General features: G+C 39.5%; 1 protein-coding gene across 3 annotated transcripts in view; it reads right to left on the bottom strand.

Moving 5' to 3' along the window:
* Positions 1-22,937, bottom strand: part of ARMC2 (armadillo repeat containing 2) — a 109,240-nt gene that overhangs the window by 30,820 nt on the left and 55,483 nt on the right. For all 3 annotated transcript variants that reach the window (XR_012378515.1, XM_025863664.2, XM_073893745.1), the window contains 3 exons: positions 21,093-21,316; positions 6,348-6,493; positions 2,097-2,196 (listed from right to left, as the gene is read on the bottom strand). Coding sequence is in view for 2 of the 3 variants with exons in the window: in XM_025863664.2 (XP_025719449.1) it covers positions 2,097-2,196; positions 6,348-6,493; positions 21,093-21,316 (470 nt within the window). In the remaining variant the exon portion in view is untranslated. The remainder of the gene's footprint in view (positions 1-2,096; positions 2,197-6,347; positions 6,494-21,092; positions 21,317-22,937) is intronic.

Below are 22,937 nucleotides of genomic sequence, written 5' to 3'. Positions count from 1 at the left end.
CAGAGAAAAATATGGCTTTGGAACACCAATTTTGCTTTACAGATAACTATTGGTCCAAAGTGAAAAGTAGTTCACTAAGAAGTATGGTAAAATTTTATGCCAACTAAACTTTAAGACAGTTAGTCCCTTGAACCAGAAGAAGCATACTTTTAACTACGTTGACATCTCAAGTGTCTCATAGTGGCAAGATAGCAGGATATTTGTCTGTTTACTAAATGTGGCCATCATCCGAGCTATAATCAGAAAAACAAACAGCTATTTACTAGTAATGCTACAGAACAATAGGACTATTTGTCTGTCAGTACTGGACTGATGGGTTTTCTTCTTTTTAAAAAATTACAGGTTATGACATAACTTGAAATCAAACTGTTAAGCAGAAATGTCTGCTTTCACCCACATTTGAAAATTCTAGTGCAAGCGAAGGTGTCTTCTGCAGTTACAGTTATCTAAATCATCCATGATCCGAACACCAAAACAAAAAAGAATAGTGATGACAAAATAAAACTACAATGAAAGTCCATAAGATTTCAAAAGAAAATCCATAACTAGACTTTTTAAGTATAAGATCTAAAAGAATTCTTTTAATCTATAGTAAAGTATCTTTTTACCATTTTATTTTTTCCTTAGAAAAAACAACCAGGAACAGGAGTACCTAAGCTTTTCATTGGATTAATTCACTTGTCCAAAGATTACAGTTCAGATAATATATTGTACCAAGATCTAGATTAATAAGTGCTTAATGGACACTCCAATTAACAGCAGATTGAGAATACTCTCAGGTAGATGAATCAAATCCATTCTTCCCCTGACATAGCAATTCTTGTACCTTGAAATCTTTCAAAGTGTGTAGTTTAGAGAAAATACAAAATACGTAGGGAAAGGCATTTGTAACCCAAATATTCAGAATCAGAAACTCAAGTGCATATTTTTAAGTCACTACTTAAAAGCTAAATAAAAACTTAACACTTTAAGCAAGGTTGTATCATTTTCAAAATGCAGTAATGGTATAATATGAGCATAGAAACTTCTTTGTCATCTGTATAACCACAAAGAGACTAGGAACCTTTTAATAAATTAGCTAATAATAGCGTCAAATCTGACAAACTTAGTCATCCTCAGCAGAAGTACCTGGCTGGGTAAAAATAAGTTCATTGCTATTTGCGGCAAACAGGGATTATATTTTGAGGTGGTTTTGAGATGGCCAATATAAACAAACACAAAGCTATATATTAAAATGTTCTTAGTATACACATAAATTATTTGGTTTTAAACTTAGTGATTCTGAAATTTTACCATATTTGAAATGAATATATATTGTGTTCATGTATAAAACATCTCACTAAAGAGTTGATGTCACCTTAATCATTTATAAGCCCGAATAAAAATAAACTGCATTTAATGAATATTCAAAAACTTATAATAAAACTTAATGTTTGTACTATTACGATTTTATTAAGGTGGAGTCATTTGTGACTTCTTCCTTTTTTTAAACAACTATATATACTTTTACTGGATCCATTAAAACCAAATTATTTTCTTTCTAACACTTACCTTACTTTAGAAGAATTTCATCTAAATACTAAAGTGTCAAAGAATCAGAGAATTTCAGGCCTAGAAGAATCTTTAGAGTACACCCAGTGTAGGGGATCCCAAACTTTACTTTGCATCAGAGGTCCCCGTGGTCCTCACTGAAGTGCAGATGGTCAGGCCCCTCCCCACCCATCTGACTCAGCAGGCCTGGGGTGGGGCCTGGAAGTAACCCCCATCCCACCCCAAGTGGATTCTTGTGTAAGGGTCTATAAACCACTGGGAGGAACAACACTGTGCACCCACCCTCTTCCCTAAACCAGGAATCCTACCACATCCACCATCCTATTGTATCCATTTCTGCCTCAAACTACTCCCTCCAAAAAAAACAAAAAAACTACTCCCTCCTCAACCCCTAAGGGTAACTATCTCCTGAGGCCGCCCATTAACACATCAAATGGAAGCGTCTCATAGAAACTGGTACATTCAAAACATAAGACTACCCGACATGAGCTTACACAAATACACCAATGCAAAGACATAGTGAAGAATTAAATGCATGAACTGACCTGTTTCTTCTGGTATTTGTTTATGAGTTTCAAAAACAAGGCGTAACATCTGGAATAGTTGGCCAAGGCTACACAGCAGTCATGGTAAGAAGTAAGTTTGCTGCAGAAATGCCAAATGGGAAAATAAAAATACACTTTTCTTTTTTCTCAGCAAGTTCAAACACACATGGGGTTACTCTAAATACAGATGTTCAAAGCATTGCCCAGTGCCTGAAAAGGAGTCTACAAATACTCCACACACCAGTCCAGAGAAACCACAAGGAGGTTTGCTGTCTGCTCTGGACTCTGGGGGTGGGGGGGTGGGTGCAGGGAGGAGATCCTTTGAAAAAGAGAAACCTGAAGCCTCCAATACATGTATATGGTGTGAATTTACACTATCCATGTGGTTCAGAAAACACAAGCTAAGAAATTTACACAAATTCTGTTTGGATACCAACCACTGAATCCCCTGAGACCCCATGAGAAACAAATGTTAAACTGCTTGAATATACTAGGTGGTAGTGATATACTAATATCAGGCAAAATAGACCTGAAAGCTAAAAGCCTTGAAAACAGCTTCAAAATTTTGAAGGCATGCAAACAAGCAACCAACCAAGACCCACAAAGCAGTATTGACCAACCTATATCAAATTGGGAGATGTTCATAAATCTCTCATTAAGTGATAGATTAATAGGTAAAACATCATCAATATTGTAAAAAAAAAAACATGACCATGTACCAGGCCATTAGCAAGTCTCAGTAAATGTTTAGAGAACTGGTGTCTTCCAGCTCACATTCTCTGGTCAAAGAACAATTAAGTTAGGAAATCAATGTAAGAATACATATCTTAGAAAACATACTTTGAAAACTTAAAAACATAACTTATGGGTCAAAGAAACATAAAAGTTTAAAAATAAGACACGGACCTGAATAACTAAAAATACCACAAATCAAAATTTGTGGGATACAGCTGAAGCACTATTTAAAGGAAAATTTATAGTCTTCAGAAGGATTTTTAAAAAGGAATTGAATTTCTAACTAAAACAGAAGAAAAATATGATATATCCAAAGATAGTAGAAGAAAAGGGTTAATACATATAAGAATAAATGAATAAATAGAAAACAAACATACAGTGGAGTGGATCAGTAAATCTGCTCATTCTTTGCAAAAACTAATGAAGTTGGCAAACCTTTGGCAAAACTGATTGAGAAAAAAGGAGAAACATCATAAGCAATAAAAATAAGGAGTGAAAATCAGTGTCAACAATCAGAGGCAGTGTGACATAGTGGTTAAATGTATGGATTCCAGGGCCAGACCCCCTGGTTTGAATTCCAACTATATGACACTGAGAAACATACTGAGTTTTCTCCATGACTCAGGTTCCTTATATATAAAATGAAGACAATAATGGTAGTACCCACCTTTAAAGTTGTTATAAGGAATAAATTAATTCATATTTGGAAAGTGCTCAGAACATTGCCAGGCACACAGTAGTCGCTACCTAAGTATTTGTTAAATAATATTACCAGTAAATATTATTAGTAAAAGAATAAAAGGGGACATGATTCGAAATGCAACAGAGATTAAAAGGATAATAAAAGAATATTAGGAGTGACTTTATATTGTTTGAAAACTTAGATAAAATGGGCAGATTCCTATAAAAATATAACTTTCTGAAACTAACCCAAGTACAAATAGGAAGAATGACTGGATATATGACCATTAAAGAAAGTGAAGCAGTAGTCAGTGATATTCACACATGAATGTGTGCAGACACACCCACTAGGATAAAATAGCTTTTCAAGGAAGTTCTCTGAAGTTTTCAAGAAACAGATAAGTTTAATTTTCACAAATTCTTCTAGGAAAGAGAAAAAATGGGAATATTTCCCAACTCATTTTATGAGGGTGGTCTAAACATGACACTAAAACCAGACAAGGACAATGTGAGAAAGGAAAAGTACAGGTTAATCTAACTCACAGATGAACAATCCTACACGAATTATTAGTTAATTAAACCTAGCAATACATAGCGGCTTAACATGAGAGAATCTATTAATCTGTGATCTACTATATTAATGAATTAAAAAAAGAAAATCCACATAATCAAAATAGATTCAGGGCAAGCATTCAAGAAAATTTAACATCTGTTAGTGTGAGAAAATTCTTCTTTAACCTTCTGAAGGGCATATACAAAAACCTACAAAAAAATATTCTTTTTTTAATTTTATTTTATTATGTTATGTTAATCACCATACATTACATCATTAGTTTTTGATGTAGTGTTCCATGATTCATTGTTTGCGTATAACACCCAGTGCTCCATTCAGCACGTGCCCTCTTTAATAAATATTCTTTTTAATTGTAAAACCACAAAAATATTTTCTTTAAAGTCAAGAGAAAGGCAGCAGGTCCAACACTCTTACAACTTTGTATGGGACATCCTGAGCGATGTGGTAAGGAAGCGGTGGGGACAGCAGGGAAGAGTTGTGATAATTGGGGGAAAAAAGCCAAATTACTCCCATTTGCAGACAAATTGCATAGAAAATCCAAGAGAATCTATAGACTAACTCTTAGACCTAAATTTCATCAAGGTTCCTGGATAAAGATTAATAAGCAAACATCAATACTATTTATATAAACCAGCAACAACCAATTAGGAAATATTTTATGCACATATTTTATAGTCAGCATGTGCTACAATATTAGTTTCAGGTGTATGACATAGCGATTCGACAATTCTACACATTATAACATGTTCACCAGCGTCTGCCACCATACAAAGTTATTACGATATGATTGACTATATTCCCTATGCTGTACTTTTCTTCCCTGTGACTTATTATTTTATAAGTAGAAGTTTGTACCTCTTAATCCCCTTAAAAAATATGTTTAGAGATTGCATTCATAGTTGCAGCAAAAGCCATGAAGGAATAAATCTAACAAAAGATATGCAAAATCTTTTTGGAGAAAATTATAAAATTTTATGGGAAGATATAAAAGAAAATGTCATAAATGTTTATTGATGGAAGACTCAGTATCATAAAGATGTCAGTTCTCCCCACTTGCATCCCAATTGCTCTACAGACTCAGTGTTATTCCATGAAAAACCCTAATGTTCCTACCACAAACCTTAGCTGATTCTCCAATTCTTGAGAAAGGGAAGAATTTGAATCTTAAAGGAGAAAAGGGGTGAGAGATTCATCTTATCTTATAGTAAGACTTCAATCTCTAACAGTAAAAACAGTGTGGTGCTGATCTGAGGATGGACCAGAATGCCCACAAACAGACCTACAAGTATATAGAATCTTGTCTTTGACTAACTTGGCACTTAGAATCAGTGGGGAAAAAAAAAAAAAAAGACATATTCAATAAAAGGTGCTGGGACAACTGACTATTCACATGGGAAAAAAATTAAATTGGATCCCTACATGCTACCAGATACAAAAACAAAATGTATGATTTTTATAATGCTTCAAAATGGGAGTGCTAAGTACCCAGAATTAAGTACCCAGAACAGAAAGGGCAGTGCTGAAAAATCAAATCTGGACTCACATCCTCATCCTGGGGTCAATAACCAATTCGGGTCTTCAGAAAAATGTTCTATTTTGTTAAACAACTACAGTGAAGTTTAAGAAAGGCCTAGGATAATAATGTAAAAACACTGGCAAAGAGCAGTGAGAGAAGAAATATAAACGCATAATTTAAAGACAGTTCTGAAACTTAACATCTTGCTTTGAAGAGACCTGGATTCAGATAGTCATCCCTTCTGGGGTGAAGTGAAAACATGACAAGTGAATATGTGAGCCAAAGTTCAGTCACACAACTGAAATAAAATAACCTTCTACTACAAATCAGTTCAGATCAGACTTTCTAAGCAATGCTCCCCTTTTTGAGTTATAACCATTAAGTTCTATTTCCAAACGTACCAGAAAATTTATCATGTTTGGTGATACAGTTCTTTATCTCCAATAAGCTAAGAGGAATTTTTGTTTATTCTGTAAAAACCGTATGATAACTCACAACTCACCAAAGAACTAAGGTGACTTACAACGGATGAGTTTAGAATCACGTTAGGAATACACAGGAAACAGGGTCATTAGTTTTACATCATTTATTTTGAACTTGGGCCACTAGATTTACTTTTGCTGCTAGGGGAAGTAAGAAGCAAAAATAAGATTCCTTGCCAGCCACACACACAAATATTAAAGATAACCCAAAATTGAAGCCTTAGCATTCGTGTAAGTTTACTTTGTTTTCCTCATCCACCTACCTGAATATTCTGGCAATATTGGTGCACACATCCTTGTCAGCCTCATACTGTCCCATTGCTGTGCAGAGCTGGGGGAGGGCACTGATGCTCAGCAACTTACTTCTTGCTAGTGGTGAATCAACCAAGTTTCTCAGTGTAGCAGTCACCTAGGATAAAAGAGGGTTTGTGCCATTTTTTTTTTAATTGAAAAGTACCGTAACACCAATTGGTACCGCACAATTGGTCCTACAATCTTCATTCAATCAGTAGCAAAACCAAGCCCCTGTTAGGTGTCTCCTACTAGACAACATGGGCTTAAGGACAAATAGCATGAAATGGAAAAAAAAGAGATGAATACAGAGAAAGCTTACTTTGGTTCAAAGGTTAAGAATGAGAAATTCATGTTAATAAGCAATTAGTATACCAAAACCCTAGGGTTAAATAAATCATCCTCTGGGTTTGTTAGCTGTCCCTCATAAGACTTTCACTTCACCCTGTGACATGTCACATCAGTTTCACAGATTAGAAACCTCCCCTTCCGTAGTTTTAAGAGTAGCATCAAATAATGCTCTAGCCAAAGGATATTTAAGACCATTAGTTTCATTCTTTTTTGAGAGACAAGAATTGATTTCTTGAAAATGTCTTAATTAGGTTTTTTTTAAAGATTTTATTTATTTATTTGAGAGAGAGGGAGAGAACGAGCAGGGAGGAGGGGCAGTGGGAGAGGGAGAAGCAGAAGCAGACTCCCCACTGAGCAGGGAGCCTGATGTGGGGCTCGATCCTAGGACCCCGGGATCATGACCCAAGCCGAAGGCAGATGCTTAACTGGCTGAGCCACCCGGGTGCCCCCAAATTTGTCTTATTTTGTAAAAAATGTTCAGGAAAGCTATCTTTGTCTAAAAGTGGAGAAGAAAAAGGGGCACTTGGGAGGCTCAGTTGGTTAAGCAGCTGCCTCTTGGTTTTGGCTCAGGTCATGACCTCAGAGTCATGAGATCGAGCCCCATGTGGGGCTCCACGCTCAGCTCAGCAGGGAGTCTGCTGGAGATTCTTTCCCTCTGCCCATCCCCTTGTTCTCTCTCTCTTTCTCAAATAAGTAAACAAATTTGTAAAAAAAAAAAAAAAAAAAGTGGAGAAGAGAACAATTCCATAAATCTAATTTACTAAACGTAAAGTTTAGTGCAGCTAATGCTGCAGTTCTCTAATACTTTCGATATGCAGTGTGATCTTTCCTCATGGAACAGGACAAGGCAGACTCTTGATGAAGAAGAGTCAGCTCAGGAGTTGGACACCTGGTCAAACCCCAGCGCCACCACTCACTAGCTTTGGTTAGCAAGTGAACCTCCCAGGGAACATTTTTCTCATCAGTAAAGTGGGGATGGTGATAGCTCCTTGGAGTTGTGAGGATTCAATGAGACGAGAATTGTGAAGAGCATTGCCACCTGTCATCTAACAGGAGCTCAAACATCATGGTTGCCATCTCCACATTTGTTGTGGGGCTCCACACCCAAAATGCAGAAGAGAGATCACTGGCCTTCGAGTCAAATGATGAAGATTCAAGTCCCAAATCTCTTTCTAGTTACGTGACTGAGGCACCCACTCATTGCTCGACTTCCCGACTTTCTCATCTGTGTAAAGCAGTTACCATCCCTGCTCACCTCCTGGGGTGGTTGTGTGTATCAAATGGAAACATGTAACAATGTCTCTGTGTGCTGTAAAGCATTATGTAAATATAAAGCTTCATTATAGCCATAGTTAATAAACTTTAACAATTATTAAGATATGTATCTTTGATTAGTTTTCCTTTGTCACAACAGCAACAAAAATATAACTGATGATCTTTAAAGCAGAGAAAATAAAAATAATGCTTCGAGTAAATGTGTTCAAGTCTTCTGAAGTCAATTCAATTATACAGCAATTCAGTAAATTATTCCCTGAAAGCTTCAGCATCCAAAACATTGGAGGGAGAAACAAACTACTTGAGCATTCCCCTTCACCGTGGATCTACAGCATAGTCTCCTAAGCTAAGGAATGGTCTTCTGTGAAGGCTAATACATCATTTTAGGCTCTCTAGGCCATCACCACGATAAAATGGAAAATTCTCATCATCTGACCCTGTCTGTACCTGTTCTCCTTCTCTAGAGACAGCCCAGGCACTCAAGCGCTGCTGGATTACATCAATCCAAGGAATGACTCACAAGCGTTCCCACTTGGAATCCAGAGCCCAGATGCCTGTGTGAATCCTGACCGGAAGTCAGGCAGCCAGAGGCTGTGGAACACCCGTTCTAACCATCACACACAGAAACCCATCCCCTTCCGCAGTCCCCAAGGCTTCACGGATTGGGTACCACGATCTATAGCCACCCTCTTGCTCCCCTCATCCAACCTCTGGCAAGGGACACTGTCAGCAAAAGTGATGGTGGTGTTCTTAGGAGCTTTTATTTTCTTGTTTCAGCCTCAGTATTTTCCTCTCTCTTGACCATTTTTCTCATCTCATTAGAAAAAGTTAAAATAGGGGCGCCTGGGTGGCTCGGTCGGTTAAGCGTCTGCCTTCAGCTCAGGACATGATCCCAGGGTCCTGGGATCAAACCCCACACTGGGCTCCCTGCTCAGCAGGGAGTCTGCTTCTCCCTCTCCCTCTTCCCCTTCCCCTGCTTCTGTTCTCTCTCTCAAATAAATAAATAAAATCTTTTAAAAAAAATAAAAACAAAGAAGAAAAAAAGGAGGAGAAGGAGATGAAGGGACAAGGGAGCAGAAAAGGAGGATTTCTCCTTTAAGAAGCTTCTGGCAAGAAAGCACAGGGGATTAGCAGAGGCCTGGTGGTAAACCCCAGCCTAAAGCCCTGAGGGCTGAGGATCAGGAGGAGGTCACCAGGCAAAGGCAGCAGTGCAGGCCCCCCATTTTGAGAGGCTGGCTGAGAGCCAGGAATCTCACTGCGGGGGTGGGGGTGGGGCTGACTGCCAAGCACAGACAAGGGGCTGTTTCTGGGAAAAAATGTGTAAAGATCGGGGCGGGGGGGGCGGAGAGGAGAGTCTAGTTAAATCTTGCGCTAACAGTAAAGGGGAATTTCTAGTCAACCCACTTAACTTTCAACCTTGCTCCCCCTTTTAACAGAGATATATTTGCGGAAATCACTAATGAGTTTTCCTGCCCTCCCCCCAGGAAAGCCCACCCACTGGGCCTGCCCCCAAAGCAGGAGTTCACCAAAGTCCAAGCTTTAAGCTTGCAGAAGTGTACCCAGCTCTTAACTTTCCATTCTAATTTATATTGTTCCTAGCTCTGCTTAGTCATGTACTTTTCTGTTTTACTGTCTATAATCTTTTAAGTCATCTCAAATCATTTAGGACAGAAAAAGAAGTGCAAGTTAGATGATTACATCGATGCCTGTTGAGCTTCCAAAGGGCTCACTGGAGCAGTTCTCATGTGTCATCTCACCAAGAGCAAACAGAAAAATATGTTTCGATTATTTTTCTTCCCATCTCCTAACGCACAACTGCATGGGGCAGCGAGGCAAGCAGGGGGAAAAAGAGAAAGGAGAAGAATATGGAATTGATCATCTACGAAGATGACTGATAAGAATTTAGGTATCCTTGCTTCTTAGCCAGTGTTAGATGTTGTCTGAGGTGTCACATCACCCTACATTTTCAGTATAAGCCAAGAAAGAAACATTCTGGTGTGATTCTGGTTACTAATCTGCTCCTGAAAATGGACTGAGCTACACTCTACAACTTTTTGGTGCTCATTTTTTTTCTGAGGCAATTCCTCTCTCTGTGTTCCCAAATTCCTTGATCATAAGAGGTATTGGCCCCCACCCTCAACCAGAATCTCCAAGCAAAATTGCTGATGAGTTTGGCAAAACTGTCTTCTCTAGCGTTGAAAGTTCTCACTGTGTCGTCAACACTTGGAGATGCGTTTTAAAGGGAAAAATTATATTGAGAAGTGATTAGATAATTCATAAAGGCTTTTATAATTTATAAATAACATTTTAGTATAGGAAAATTAGAATTCAAAATATCTTTTTTTTCAAATTGATTATAGGCATGTAGTTATCAATTTCCAATTATGTTTTCAACTATTAATTGAAAAACCTTAGCAAATGCAAGAAATCGTTGTCTTAAAATATGAGGCCCTCCTGATTGATATCACGGGATTTAAGAATGACAATACAGGCCCAGCAGCTGGGGCCCCATTCCTGCAGGCTTTACTGCAATGGGGTGTGTGAGCAGTGGGGTGGGCGCAAGGTGGGGAGGGCTGGTTAGTTGACTTGAGCCTCCGCACACTGCTCATTTCCAGAGTGGTTGGCCCTCTCTCTTCCCTTTGCACTATTCCTCCATCAGAATCCTCAGTCCCCAGGGAACCCACCAGCTTCTGCCCTAGAAGGCATTCTGCTACAGAGCACAAGGGCTTGGAGCTCACAGCCCACCACAGAACTCCTGTTTCAGTACGTCAGAAGTTAAGCAGTCTTTTTTGGCGAGCATGGGAACTTCACCATCAATCATGATATTGTTCCTTGAAGAAATATTTTCCCAATTTCAAAACACCAGCTTTCAAAGAAACCTCTGGAACATAACACAATTAAAAACCACACCATCAATAGTCTGAAAGTTATTATGTTTCCTCTACCAAAATCAGCATGAGAATTCAGTTTTATTTATTTTTATACATTGAATGTGATTATGGAAAGAATTTGAGCAGCTTCATGGTTTATAAATCTACCCTATAAACTTGATCTCATTTGCTCCCTAAACCAGCCCCATGAGGCAGACAGGAAGGGTATTACAAGCCCCACTTTTCAGATGAGGAAACCGAGTCTCAGAAAGTCCACCAGCCACCAGGTAGGTGGGCATCCTAAGCTCCAGCTCCTTGTCTGTTGTCTCTCCCACTCCACTTGGCACTTCTCTAAAAGCATTCATTTTATTTCTCTATCATCTGGAATATCCATAACCAAAATCCCTCGAGCTTTATCTCAACTTAACTGCCAACTGCAAAATGGTTCACTTCCCGCTGATGATGTGAAAGAATAAACACAGCCGCCAGAGACCGCAAACAGTGTCAAATGATTTAAGAACCAAAGCCACACCATTTTCCAACCTCAGCAAAATCATCTCCCTCTATTAATAAAAGCACATTCATTTTCTGGATCTGTGCCCGGTTGCGACCACATATATGCCCAAACCAGAGCCTCTGTGGTAACTGGAGGAGTTTCGGATTGTCTCATAGATGGTTCATGCAGTTCTGGCTGAGACAAGAGACATCAATGACAAGATGTCACTGTACCCATGAAACCACCAGGGCCCCCACATTCCTAAGCATTTTATTGGAGTTAAGAGCTATGCATTTGAAAGTAATATTAATTCATAATCCTTGATACTGCTTGGTGCCTGGCTATGGAGCCCATTTGGCACATTCCTACCATGGGTGTCCTCCTTCAGCAGGAAATGATTCTGTCCTTCTCGAACACCCAGTGCCCTGTTCTGAGACTCTATTTAACGCTTGCCTATGTTCATTACTCTCCGGTTACTGCCTCTATGTCAGTTACCTTGGTAAAATGAGTAGGTAGCTGATTCTGCTAGTGGTGGTTATTCCATGTATCAGCATGCTTGAAATTCTGAATGTCATATAAACTACATAGTATGTCAATGCAGTAAAAGGAGGAAAACGAGTCTGAGAAAGATAATGTAATACCAAGAACTACCAAGTAATAACAACAATTTTCCCCGATTTCATGTTATATTTCTTTATTGCCACAACTAATATGTCTACAACGAAGAGACGAGGCTGAGGAGATATGACAGCAATTAAGAAGCAAACGTCTCTCCCTGGAAACAATAGGCATAGGAATATTTACTTCCCACGCTCTATGTACCTTATGAAGAGATATTCTTCAGCATGACACTCCTGGCCGCACTCCATCCCTCACTTCCCGACTGGGGAGAACAAGGTGCTCTCCCCTGCTCCTCCTGGGGCAGATGCAGCTTGTGATGAGGTAGGCAGGTCTAATTCAGAGGTTCAGGCAGGTTCAGCCTGCCTACCTCAGCTATAAATTACAGCTTTCAACCATGGTGATAATCTTCTCCCCCTCCCCATCTGCCTTAGTTTCTCTCTTATTTCCAGGTTCAAAACCCAAGGCATTACATTACATGTCTGGGATCTCTCAGTCTCCCCAAATCTTTAGATATGCCTTCCCTGGAAAGCCTGAGTTGAACTTAAGTTACCTGTTCAGAGGTCTTTCCCTAGAAAAGGAGGAGTGGAGAAGAAGGGCCAGAGTTCTGACTGCCCACTCTCTCATGCCAATTGGGTGAGTGAGTTATTAGCTATAATACTGCTATTCCTTGTAGAAAAGAAGCCTCCTAAGTAATAAATAGCGGTCCCCTTCCCACGGACAAATACATCATTACAAAATTAGCAAGCCTAATAACCAATACCAAAGATTGTGACAAAAAAAGTTGCATCCCATCTCAAAAACAATATACTATAAGAAAATGAGCCAGAAATAGTACTCTAGTTGCTGATTTTAATAATGTACTGTAGTCTGTGAATTGTGCAAGACTGTTGAATCACAGATCTGTACTTCTGAAACAAATAACGCAACATATTTTAAGAAAAAAAGAAAAAGAAGAAGATAACAGGAGAGGAAGAAAAGGGGAGTATGTCAGAGGGGGAGACGAACCATGAGAGCACTGGGTGTTATGAACAAACAATGAATCATGGAACACTGCACCAAAAACTAATGATGTAATATATGGTGATTAACATAACAATAAAAAAATTTAAAAAAAAATAATGTACTGTAGTTATGTAAGATGTCACCATTGGGAGAAGCTGGATGATGGTGACACGGGACCTCTCTGTACTATTTTTGCAACATCTTGTGAGCCTATATTTAATTCAGAATAAAGGTTAAAAAAAAAGACACAAAAAAGCACACACTGTTATGTACCATTTATATTAAATTCTAGAACAGGCAGGGCTTATCTGTGGTGAAAGGGATCAGAAAAAAATGGTTCCCTTTGTGGGGTAGGAGAGTGGGAATTAACTGGAAAGAGGTGGAAGGAAATTTCTAAGGTGATAGAAATCTTCTGCGTCTTGATAGGGGTGTGGATTACATGGCTGTATGCTTTTGTCAAAACTCATCAAACATGTAAGATCTGAGCATTTGACTGTATTAAAAATTATATGCAATTAAAACAATAAGAAAATAAATGACCTCATTTGCTCATTTCCTATTCAAACAAAACCTTCAAAAAAGATGCCTTAAAAAGATTTTTTTTCTTTATTTTTTTAAGATTTTATTTTTTATTTGAGAGAGAGAGAGAGTGAGTACAAGCAGGGGGAGGGGTAGAGGGAGAAGCAGGCTCCCTGCTTAGCAGGGCTTGATCCTGGGACTCTGGGATCATGACCTGAGCTGAAGGCAGATGCTTAACCGACTGAGCCACCGAGTGCCCCTATTTTTTTCTGTTTAATCATCAGATCTCCAATAAAATTGTAAGAATTTAAGAAATATTAAAAAAAAGAATTCAAGAAATATAACCATGGGAATATTTGCTCTCATGGGTATGCAGTTTATCTCCCCCAATAACCAGAGCAAGTTTCCATCAGGTGGAAGTTATTGCCTTGGTTCCGATTTTATGGTCTGAGAGGTAGGCTTCTCATAGGCAAGGGTAAGCCAGAGAAAGGGAGTTAACATACTTTCCTACTTAAATATGCATACTCATAATAATTAACTACCTAAATAAGCATTAATCTCCACATTTTAAAACCATAAAATATAACTAAAGCAAGATTTAAAGGACCCCAACCACCTTGATACAGTTGTTAATTACTAACATAATGTAAATCACTGCTTCATTGAATCTCCAGACTTCAGTCAAAGGCATCTCTTAAATTCCCCAGATCCTTGAAGCAGGGAAGAGTCAGCTCTGAGACTTCGGCTCCATTAAGTACCCAGAGTCCCATGCTGCTGATATAACACCCCCTTCCAACTTTAGTTTCTGTTCAGCATGGTTCTCCATATAGCCTCTCAAAGACAGAAAAATGAAAAAGATCCAACATTTGAAATCCACCTCTAACTCTGTCATTTTAATTTCTTGTGATTAATTTTTTTTTTCTCATCAGAAGAAATGGCTCTTTGAAGCTCCAGGTTTTGGTAATTCTGATCTTACTTTGTTTAACAAATTTCTGCTGAGTGCCAACTATGTACCAGCTATGTATCATGTCCTATTCTATAGTGCTTTCATAGATCAGCTCACTTAATTTTCCCAACTACCCATTAAGATGGTCCTTTATTGGGTGCCTGGATGGCTCAGTCGGTTAAGCATCTGCCTCTGGCTCAGGTCATGATCCCAGGGCCCTGGGATCGAGTCTGCATCGGGCTCCCTGCTCTGCAGGGAACCTGCTTCTCCCTCTGCCCCTGCTCCAGGCTTGTGCTCTCTCTCTCTCTGTCAAATAAAAAAATAAAATCTTTAAAAAAAATATGGTCCTTTATTTTTTTAAGAGATTTTATTTATTTATTTATTTATTTATTTATTTATTTATTTATTTATTTGAGAGAGAAAGAGTATGTGTGCATGAGCCTGGGGAGGAGCACAGGGAGAGGGAGAGAATCTCAAGCAGACTCCAAACTGAGTGCAGAACCCAGCCTGGGGTTTGATCTCATGACCTTGAGGTCACGACCCAAGCCAAAACCAACCAATGCTCAAATTGCTCAAATGACTGAGCCACCCAGGCACCCCTAAGCTGGTTGTTTAAAGATGAGGAAAGGAAGGTTCAGAGACTGAGAAGCACGCTCGGGTCAGAGCTAAACGGCCAGCTCAAGCCTTTGGCCTCTTCACTAGAGAGCCCTGTCCCAGCACCAGGTACAAAGCCAAATGGACCATCAGGCTCTTGAAGATGTGGTAGAGGAGAAGCTGGACACAGAATACAGCAGTGAACTCAAATCGGTCAAAGCAAGGAGTTTACTCTAGGGTTTAGAAATGACTTTAAAAAATCAACTATATCAAAACACCTTTTAATTTAAAAATACAGAGATAAAAAACTCATCCAAGCGTCAAAGAGAGCATGGACCACTAGCAGCATGACTCCATCCCGCCTGCCTACTCAAACTTCTCCATACAAAGGAGGGAGGTCCTCTTCCCACAGGTGCTGTTGGCCAAGGCTGACCAACCCAATCCATGCTTTTAAGATCTCTACCCTTCTGTACATTGTCCTTTCTTAGTTTTCTGACTACTTTTTTTCCCCATTGCACAAATTTGGCCATTTTAAAGAATCTGTTCTCAGCCCTCCTCTATAATCTTTCTATACTCTCCCCTTGAGTAACTTCATTGTCTTTCTTGACTTCAACTATCACCTCCATGCAGATGACCCTAAATCTGTTTGCTTAGCTTTACTTTCTCTGCTAAGCGCTAGTTCGTACCTCCAGTTGCTCACCAGACAGCCCCACTTGGCTATTCTGCTGGCAACTTGAAGTTTTCAATGAAGACTAGTTACATAATTTCCTTCTCTCACCAAATCGGTTCCTTGTATAACTCTCTAATTTCTCATGGTAATAGTAGCATTTTCTGAACCAGCCAGGCTCATAATGCCTGAGTCATCTCTCTTTGTTTATTTCACTTTCCTTTTCCCCAAACTCAAGCCAAGGTGAAGGAACGGAGCAGGGAGTGACAAGGGCCAGGGGGACTGACATTACAAAAAATTTCCTCTTAGGACCAGGAAGATAACAGGGGAGATGTACTGAGCAAAGGAGGGGGAAAGATTAGGATTTGAAGGACCCTCTGGGGTGACACTTGCAGACCTCAAGAAGTGAGCCCAGCATGAGCAGTGGGGATGGAAGCAAACCATGGTATCCGGGTGCTGCAAGACAATCTTAACTTCAAAAACATACCTGAAGCAGGGAAAGAATATACTTCTCTATGGATTTAACTCAAAATCAAATGAGTCAGGCTGTAAAGAAGAAAGGTTGGAAATACAAAGGAATACAAATTAGGAATGTTAGCTCAAGACAATCTGGGTTTTGGGTGCCTGGGTGGCTCAGATGGTTAAGTGTCTGCCTTCAGCTCAGGTCATGATCCCAGGGTCCCGCATCGGGCTCCCTGCACCTTGGGAGCCTGCTTCTCCCTCTGCCTCTCTCTCTCTCTCTCTCTCTCTGTCTCTCATTAATAAATAAATAAAATCTTAAAAAAAAAGACAATCTGGGTTTTAACAGTTACATTATATACCTATAAATTACCTAACTACAAATGTAATACCTTGAGATTTTCTTCAATGACAGTAAAGCAGCTTTCTGCCTGGTGTTCTTGAAACACAAGAGGACCGACAAAACACCAGGGGAATCAGGGCTTGGTTGTGATGATGACTTCCATTCCCCAGGAAGGGGGCATGAAGGAGACCACAACAGACTTTCTGATGGAGGGTCCTCCAGCAGTTTTCCCATGTTATGCCTTCCCAAATGTTAGCCTTAGGAGTCAGAAATGAACCCTAACACCTCCTGATAATCCATTCCAGATTGACACTGACAAATCCCTACTTCTGTCTGTCACCTCCTTGGGTGATGCAATCCACTACTGACATGGAGGGGCCCTTGCCTTTTACCTGACCTTTCTCTTTTTCCAGGTTTTGGGGAACTCTCCTGAAATTCTAGTATTCTGGAATTCAGTAAACGTGCACCATTTAACTTTTCTTACTCTTGTAATTTTACAAAGTCGTATCTCCAGACTGGGAGTATTAATACTTCCACTTGGTGCACAGGTAGTGGCTTTCAGACCTTCCGAGCAGCAACACTCATCCTCTTAAAACACTATTAAGCATCTGATTGGCAGAACTGAAGGCGGCATTGCATGTGTGGAAATGCTATGATTTTGTAGAAGAACAAGGCATCAGAATACTATTATTTGGACACGGGGATCTCCAAAATGTAGGCCCCTACTGGCAGCTGTCCCATCCTCCACTATCTTCCTCACCACCCAGAACATGCCTGGCATAGAGCAGCCCCTCCCCCAACACCTGTGAAATCAATGTCTCTTGATTTCGGCCACACAGTGATAAATAAACACATATATGTATATGTATATGTGTTACAACAACATAAAGAAAACCTTCAAAAATCTCAACATATCAGTATTTTTTCCTGTAAGCCACATTAGCCCGGATGCTGTGGAGGAGCTTTTTTCCACACCCATTTCTGGATCTCATTCCTTTAGCTCTATTATAATCTGCCTCAAATCTAAGAACTGTTGGTAACACCTCTTAACCGGGGCTACTGTGTGTGAGATCTCAGCCCTCCAATCTGTTCGTACCCCTGATACATTCTCCTCCCATCACTTTTCAGCTTTGCGGTCTTGATCAATTTCCTACCTCATGCACATTCATCCTTCTGCCACTCTGATCTCACCTCCTTCCCCCCCCCCACGCCCACCTGCAACGGCTCCGCCGAGTCCACACTGCACAGCCTGGTGTCTGAGACTCAGGGCTGTGGCCTATGAATCTCAGACTCTCATGGAACGCCCCTGCTCTGGATCGACCTACCTCCTCAGCTTGCCCCAGGCACACCTTCTCCTTTTCCCTTAGTGCCAGTTTCCCGAATCCTATACAACTTTCAGGCTCCAGCTTTAGGATGTCCAAAAGGGCAGCTTTAGGGAAACACAATGACTCTAGCATTTGTGCCAGATGCTGGAATGTACAGTTTTGTAATAGGAGGTCCCCAGATGGTGTGCTAAAGTTACTGAGGTTCTCCCAGTTGAAAGTCATGAAAGAGAGGAACTCACAACTGTCCAACGTTGCCTGCCTTTGTCTCTTTAGCCTTGCCATGTGCTCTCCGGCTCATAGCCACAGTAATTTACTGATTTTTTTTCTACTGAACGAAGTTGCTTTAAAAAAATGTCTCACGAGCTAGAGTTACCGAGTTCTGCAAACTAGTGTGAACAAACGATTCTGCACATGGCCAGATCTGTTTGGTTACATGTGCACATGAGCTGGCTAGTGAAGAGCCAGTCAGTGTTACACATTCACAGGAGTAGATTTTCATCTGCTCTTCTTGTGTAGCCATGTGGCTTACATTTTATCAATCATGTGATATAAAACAGCTTTTCTTCAATTTAATGAAATATGAGGGAATATCCAGTTCAGGGTCCCTGCAGATGAAATAGCCTCAGATGATATCTCCTCCCCCCACCAGGTCTGTAAACACACACACACAGAGTGACACTGTATAGCTGATGCAAATGGGGCTTGGTGACCACAGTAGGAGCACATTCTTAGAAGGTGGCCCTTCCTCCTGCTGAACTGTGCTCCAGGGAGAAACCTCAGGCACGTAAGCCCTGCCCAAGCCAGATCCTCGGCAGCCTCAGAGGAGGCCTGGAGACCATGACAGTGTCTGGTGAGTGGTGGCGGGCAGTGAGGAAGAAGTTTCTGCAGTGTCCCTTGTCACACCACCTATGCATGGATTTTGGGAAAGGAAAAGGGCATCTAATCCAGTGAGTCAGTTTGCACCTAAGGATGTTGAGTGGAGGGAAAAGGGAAGGAAGAGAGGAACATTGGGAGTATGACTGTACTTACTGCTATACCAGAGGTCCTAGCTCTGGACTGGATATATTTTAGGTCACAATAATACTCAATGTTCCTTTATACCAACTGACCTTATTTGTATATATTTTATTATAAATATATAAATAAGTATAAAAATAAAAATAAAATACATATATAAATAAATTTGTATATATTTTATTTATATGTGTATTTTATTATAGATTATAATATATTATATATATTTACATATATATTTATATATGTATTATATGTATATAAGTGGGTTGGAAAGAGCTTTTTTTTTTTAAAGATTTTATTTATTTGTCAGAGAGAGAGAGTACAGGCAGGGGTGCAGCAAGGCAGAGGGAGAAGCAGGCTCCCCACTGAGCCAGGAGCCTGATGTAGGACTCAATCCCAGGACCCTGGGACCATGGACCTGAGCTGAAGGCAGCCACTTAACCAACTGAGCCACCCAGGTGTCCCTGGAAGGAGCTTTTTTAATCAGACAACAATTTTAGAAGCTGTTGCATAAAAATTAAAAAGAGTGAACACCCCAATGGGAGAACAGTTCAGTATTTGAGGTATATCCTTATCACAGAATATTACACAGTCATTAAAAAATGTAAAATAGGGCGCCTGGGTGGCTCAGTTGGTTAAGCGACTGCCTTCGGCTCAGGTCATGATCCTGGAGTCCCGGGATCGAGTCCCACATCGGGCTCCCTGCTCAGCGGGGAGTCTGCTTCTCCCTCTGACCCTCTTCCCTCTCGTGCTCTCTGTCTCTCATTCTCTCTCTCTCAAATAAATAAATAAAATCTTTAAAAAAAAATGTAAAATCAATCTACAAGGGGTTCTTACTATGTATTGTTACATGAGAACACAGAAGTGCATGGAATAACCTATTTTTGAAAACCTATGATTGTAAAAGGTGCTGAGCACATCAGTGTGAACAATGTTGGCTAACTGGTTGGAACAGGAGAAATGAGGAAGGAAGAGAGTAATGGAAAATAAGCAAAAACAACTATTAAAAATAAGACAGTCCATGATAAAAATCAAGAATTATATAGAATTATGCATATGTAAGGATATATTTGCATGAAAATGCAATGGAAGAATGGTTACTAAAATGTTGGAGGTGTGCTATCTCAGGGTAAAAATATTTCAGGGGATTTTACATTCTTCCTTATACTTTTTTGCATTTTACTAAGGAAATACATAACCAAAATAATGATTTTCATTGAGGAAAAATTTTGAATAACTCACTAACACGGGCAGCATGAAAATAAGGTTTCTAAGTCTTCCTAGACAAAAGATGGCACATCCAATAGAATTTTGAATCATTCACGACTAAAAGGGGTTTTCACAATCTTTTTTCAAAACGGAGACAGACCGCAAAGTCCAAAATTAATGATCATCATAAACACTTTAAGCATCTTTAAGGCAGGGCTTAAATTTAATTTTTAACACAATTTCCCAAAGGCTCCAAGCACTCTGAGTGCTCAATCAATCCTCATTAATTGACAAGCACATTTCAAATCTCATGAATTATTACATCAAAGATGCTATTATCTGATATACAAATGCTATTAAAAAGTAGAATCTCATCTAAAAATGAATATGAGAGCTGAAGCAGCTCCAGTGAAAATAATTTAACTATGAAATTTAATCTGCCACAAAAGAAGTAATAAAAGTAACACATAACAAATTTTTTTCATCTTGCCCCTGGTCATATTAAACGTATCTAGTTTTGCTACCTTCATTCCTGTAGCCTCAGGAATGCACACCCCCCAACGACTGTCCACTCAATATCATTAACTTTTGCTTTTTATGGCAGATACAAGATTCATGACATTAGTTACCCATCCTCATGAACAATATCCAGTCTTTGAAACTCTGAAGATTAAAACTCTGCCTGTTAAAATTCTGATGATAGCCTGCAATTGTTTTGCAGAGTGAGGCTACCTTTTTATTCTCCTAGGCCTGCCTTCCCTGTGGATAGCAGAAATGGACACTGAAGCTGTGTAGAGAGATGCTCTGTGAATAGCCATGGAATAGCCTTTCCAGGCGAAATGGGCACACATGGGGTGTGGGGGGGGCAGTGGCTTCTTCTCTTGATCCCTAATGCCAGGTACGCCTACCTGGTTGTTGGTGACAGCCCACCTGTTACCTGTTACACCCACCTGGCAGGTAACTGATACTAGGGAACATGAAAACTATTTTTACACATATAACTTGTTCAAGTAAAATACTTACTTGGACTAGTAAGTGGCCTGAGTTAGGCAAACAGGTACCACATTTCTTGGTGTTCTCATTTATTTGCTTTATCAAATTCATCAATATCTCCACAGCATCTTTGCTGATCATTTCATTGAGAAATCGTGGATTTCCAGAAATGAATTTGATAGCCCCCATACAGTATAAAAAAGCGTCAGTGTTAGTTTGCAGATCTTCACTTCTCAGGACCTCCAATAATGATTCTGTCAAAAAGATGAATTATTACAAATGTGTAAGAACTCGAGAGAGACATTTTAAAGCACTTGTATGTGAACGTCAAATACAATTTGTAAAACGTTAGTACTACCTTCAAATGCTTGTTAAGTGTTACTCATGTGGTAAAAAGAGATAAGCTTATTTGTAGCTAAGACAAATCTCTAATAATAATGACAGTGAAAGGATGGGATTATTGGGGCGTGTGGGTGGCTCAGTTGTTAAGCGTCTGCGTTGGGCTCAGGTCATGATCCCGGGGCCCTGGGATCGAGCCCCACATCGGGCTCCCTGCTCGGTGGGAAGCCTGCTTCTCCCTCTCCTACTCCCCCTGCTTGTGTTCCCTCTCTCTCGCTGTCTCTCTCTCTCTGTCAAATAAATAAACAAAATCTTAAAAAAAAAGAAAGGATGGGATTATTAATATATAAATAAGAACACATTCTTTTAATTAAATGCCACTTCTTGCCTCTTACTAATATTTACCAACCTTTATTTTTAGTTACAAAAATGTTGAGTTATTAGAGGACAATTGATAGTTGAGACAATTTAAGAGTTAAATTTCAACAAACTTTTGAGGATATATTGGTTGCTGTATGAATGGGAAATCAATCAAGACAGGGTCTTTTAAGAAATCTCAATCACCACAGAAAGGGATACTTTGAAGATCACATCCACTGTTTCCTGAGACAACTTAAGAACATCCATCTGAATAGCATACAACTACTTCATTTTAGGGGTAACCCAGGCAATTCTGATAAGGTTAATCATGCCTCTTTCACATTTAATTTTATTAATGTCAGTGTGATCATTTGTCAGAATCTTTCTTTGTCCCTGTCTGCTGCTGTCAATAAAGAGATCATTTATCATAGGTCGCAAAAAGAGAACTCAGGACATTTTCCATGTTGCTGCCTTGCCTTAGATCAGCAATGTGAATTCATAAAAGATTTCTATTGAGGTAACTATTTAAGCATCTTAATTATTTAAGGGTGTATCAAGACTTAAACAGTATTAGCTAGGAAGGTAGAGTGTAATCAAATTTCTCTACCAACATATCTGAAACACATCTGAGACACTTTGATGTCAAATGTCTATAACAGCTGTCTTCCAGTTTGTCTTCCAAGTTTGAGTCATTCCTACTCCATCAAAAGCCCCAAAATTCCAGTTATTTCAAATACCATTAAATGTATTTTGTCTTATAATCAATCTGAGACCAGGAAATGGATTTTTAAGTAGGGAACACTTGATAAAGTCAGATAATGTTACTACAGTCTCTCATGGTTCGTCTCCCCCTCCGATTTCCCCCCCTTCATTCTTCCCCTCCTGCTATCATCATCATCTTCTTCTTCTTCTTCTTCTTTCCTCTCCTCTCCTCCTCCTCCTCCTCCTCCTCCTCCTCCTTCTTCTCCTTCTTCTTCTTCTTCTTCTTCTTCTTCTTCTTCTTCCTTCTTTCTTCTTTCTTCTTTCTTCTTTCTTCTTCCTTCTTTCTTCTTTCTTCTTTCTTCTTTCTTCTTTCTTCTTTCTTTCTTCTTTCTTCTTTCTTCTTTCTTCTTTCTTCTTCTTCTTCTTAACATATAATGTATTATTTGCTTCGGAGGTACAGATCTGTGATTTAAA

This window comes from Callorhinus ursinus, unplaced genomic scaffold (genome assembly GCF_003265705.2).
Source record: "Callorhinus ursinus isolate GAN/ISIS: 27379988/994484 unplaced genomic scaffold, GSC_fseal_2.0 scaffold6, whole genome shotgun sequence".
Lineage (NCBI taxonomy): Eukaryota > Metazoa > Chordata > Mammalia > Carnivora > Otariidae > Callorhinus > Callorhinus ursinus.
Note: the sequence above shows the minus strand (reverse complement) of the source record. Positions and strands in the feature narration are given on the sequence as shown.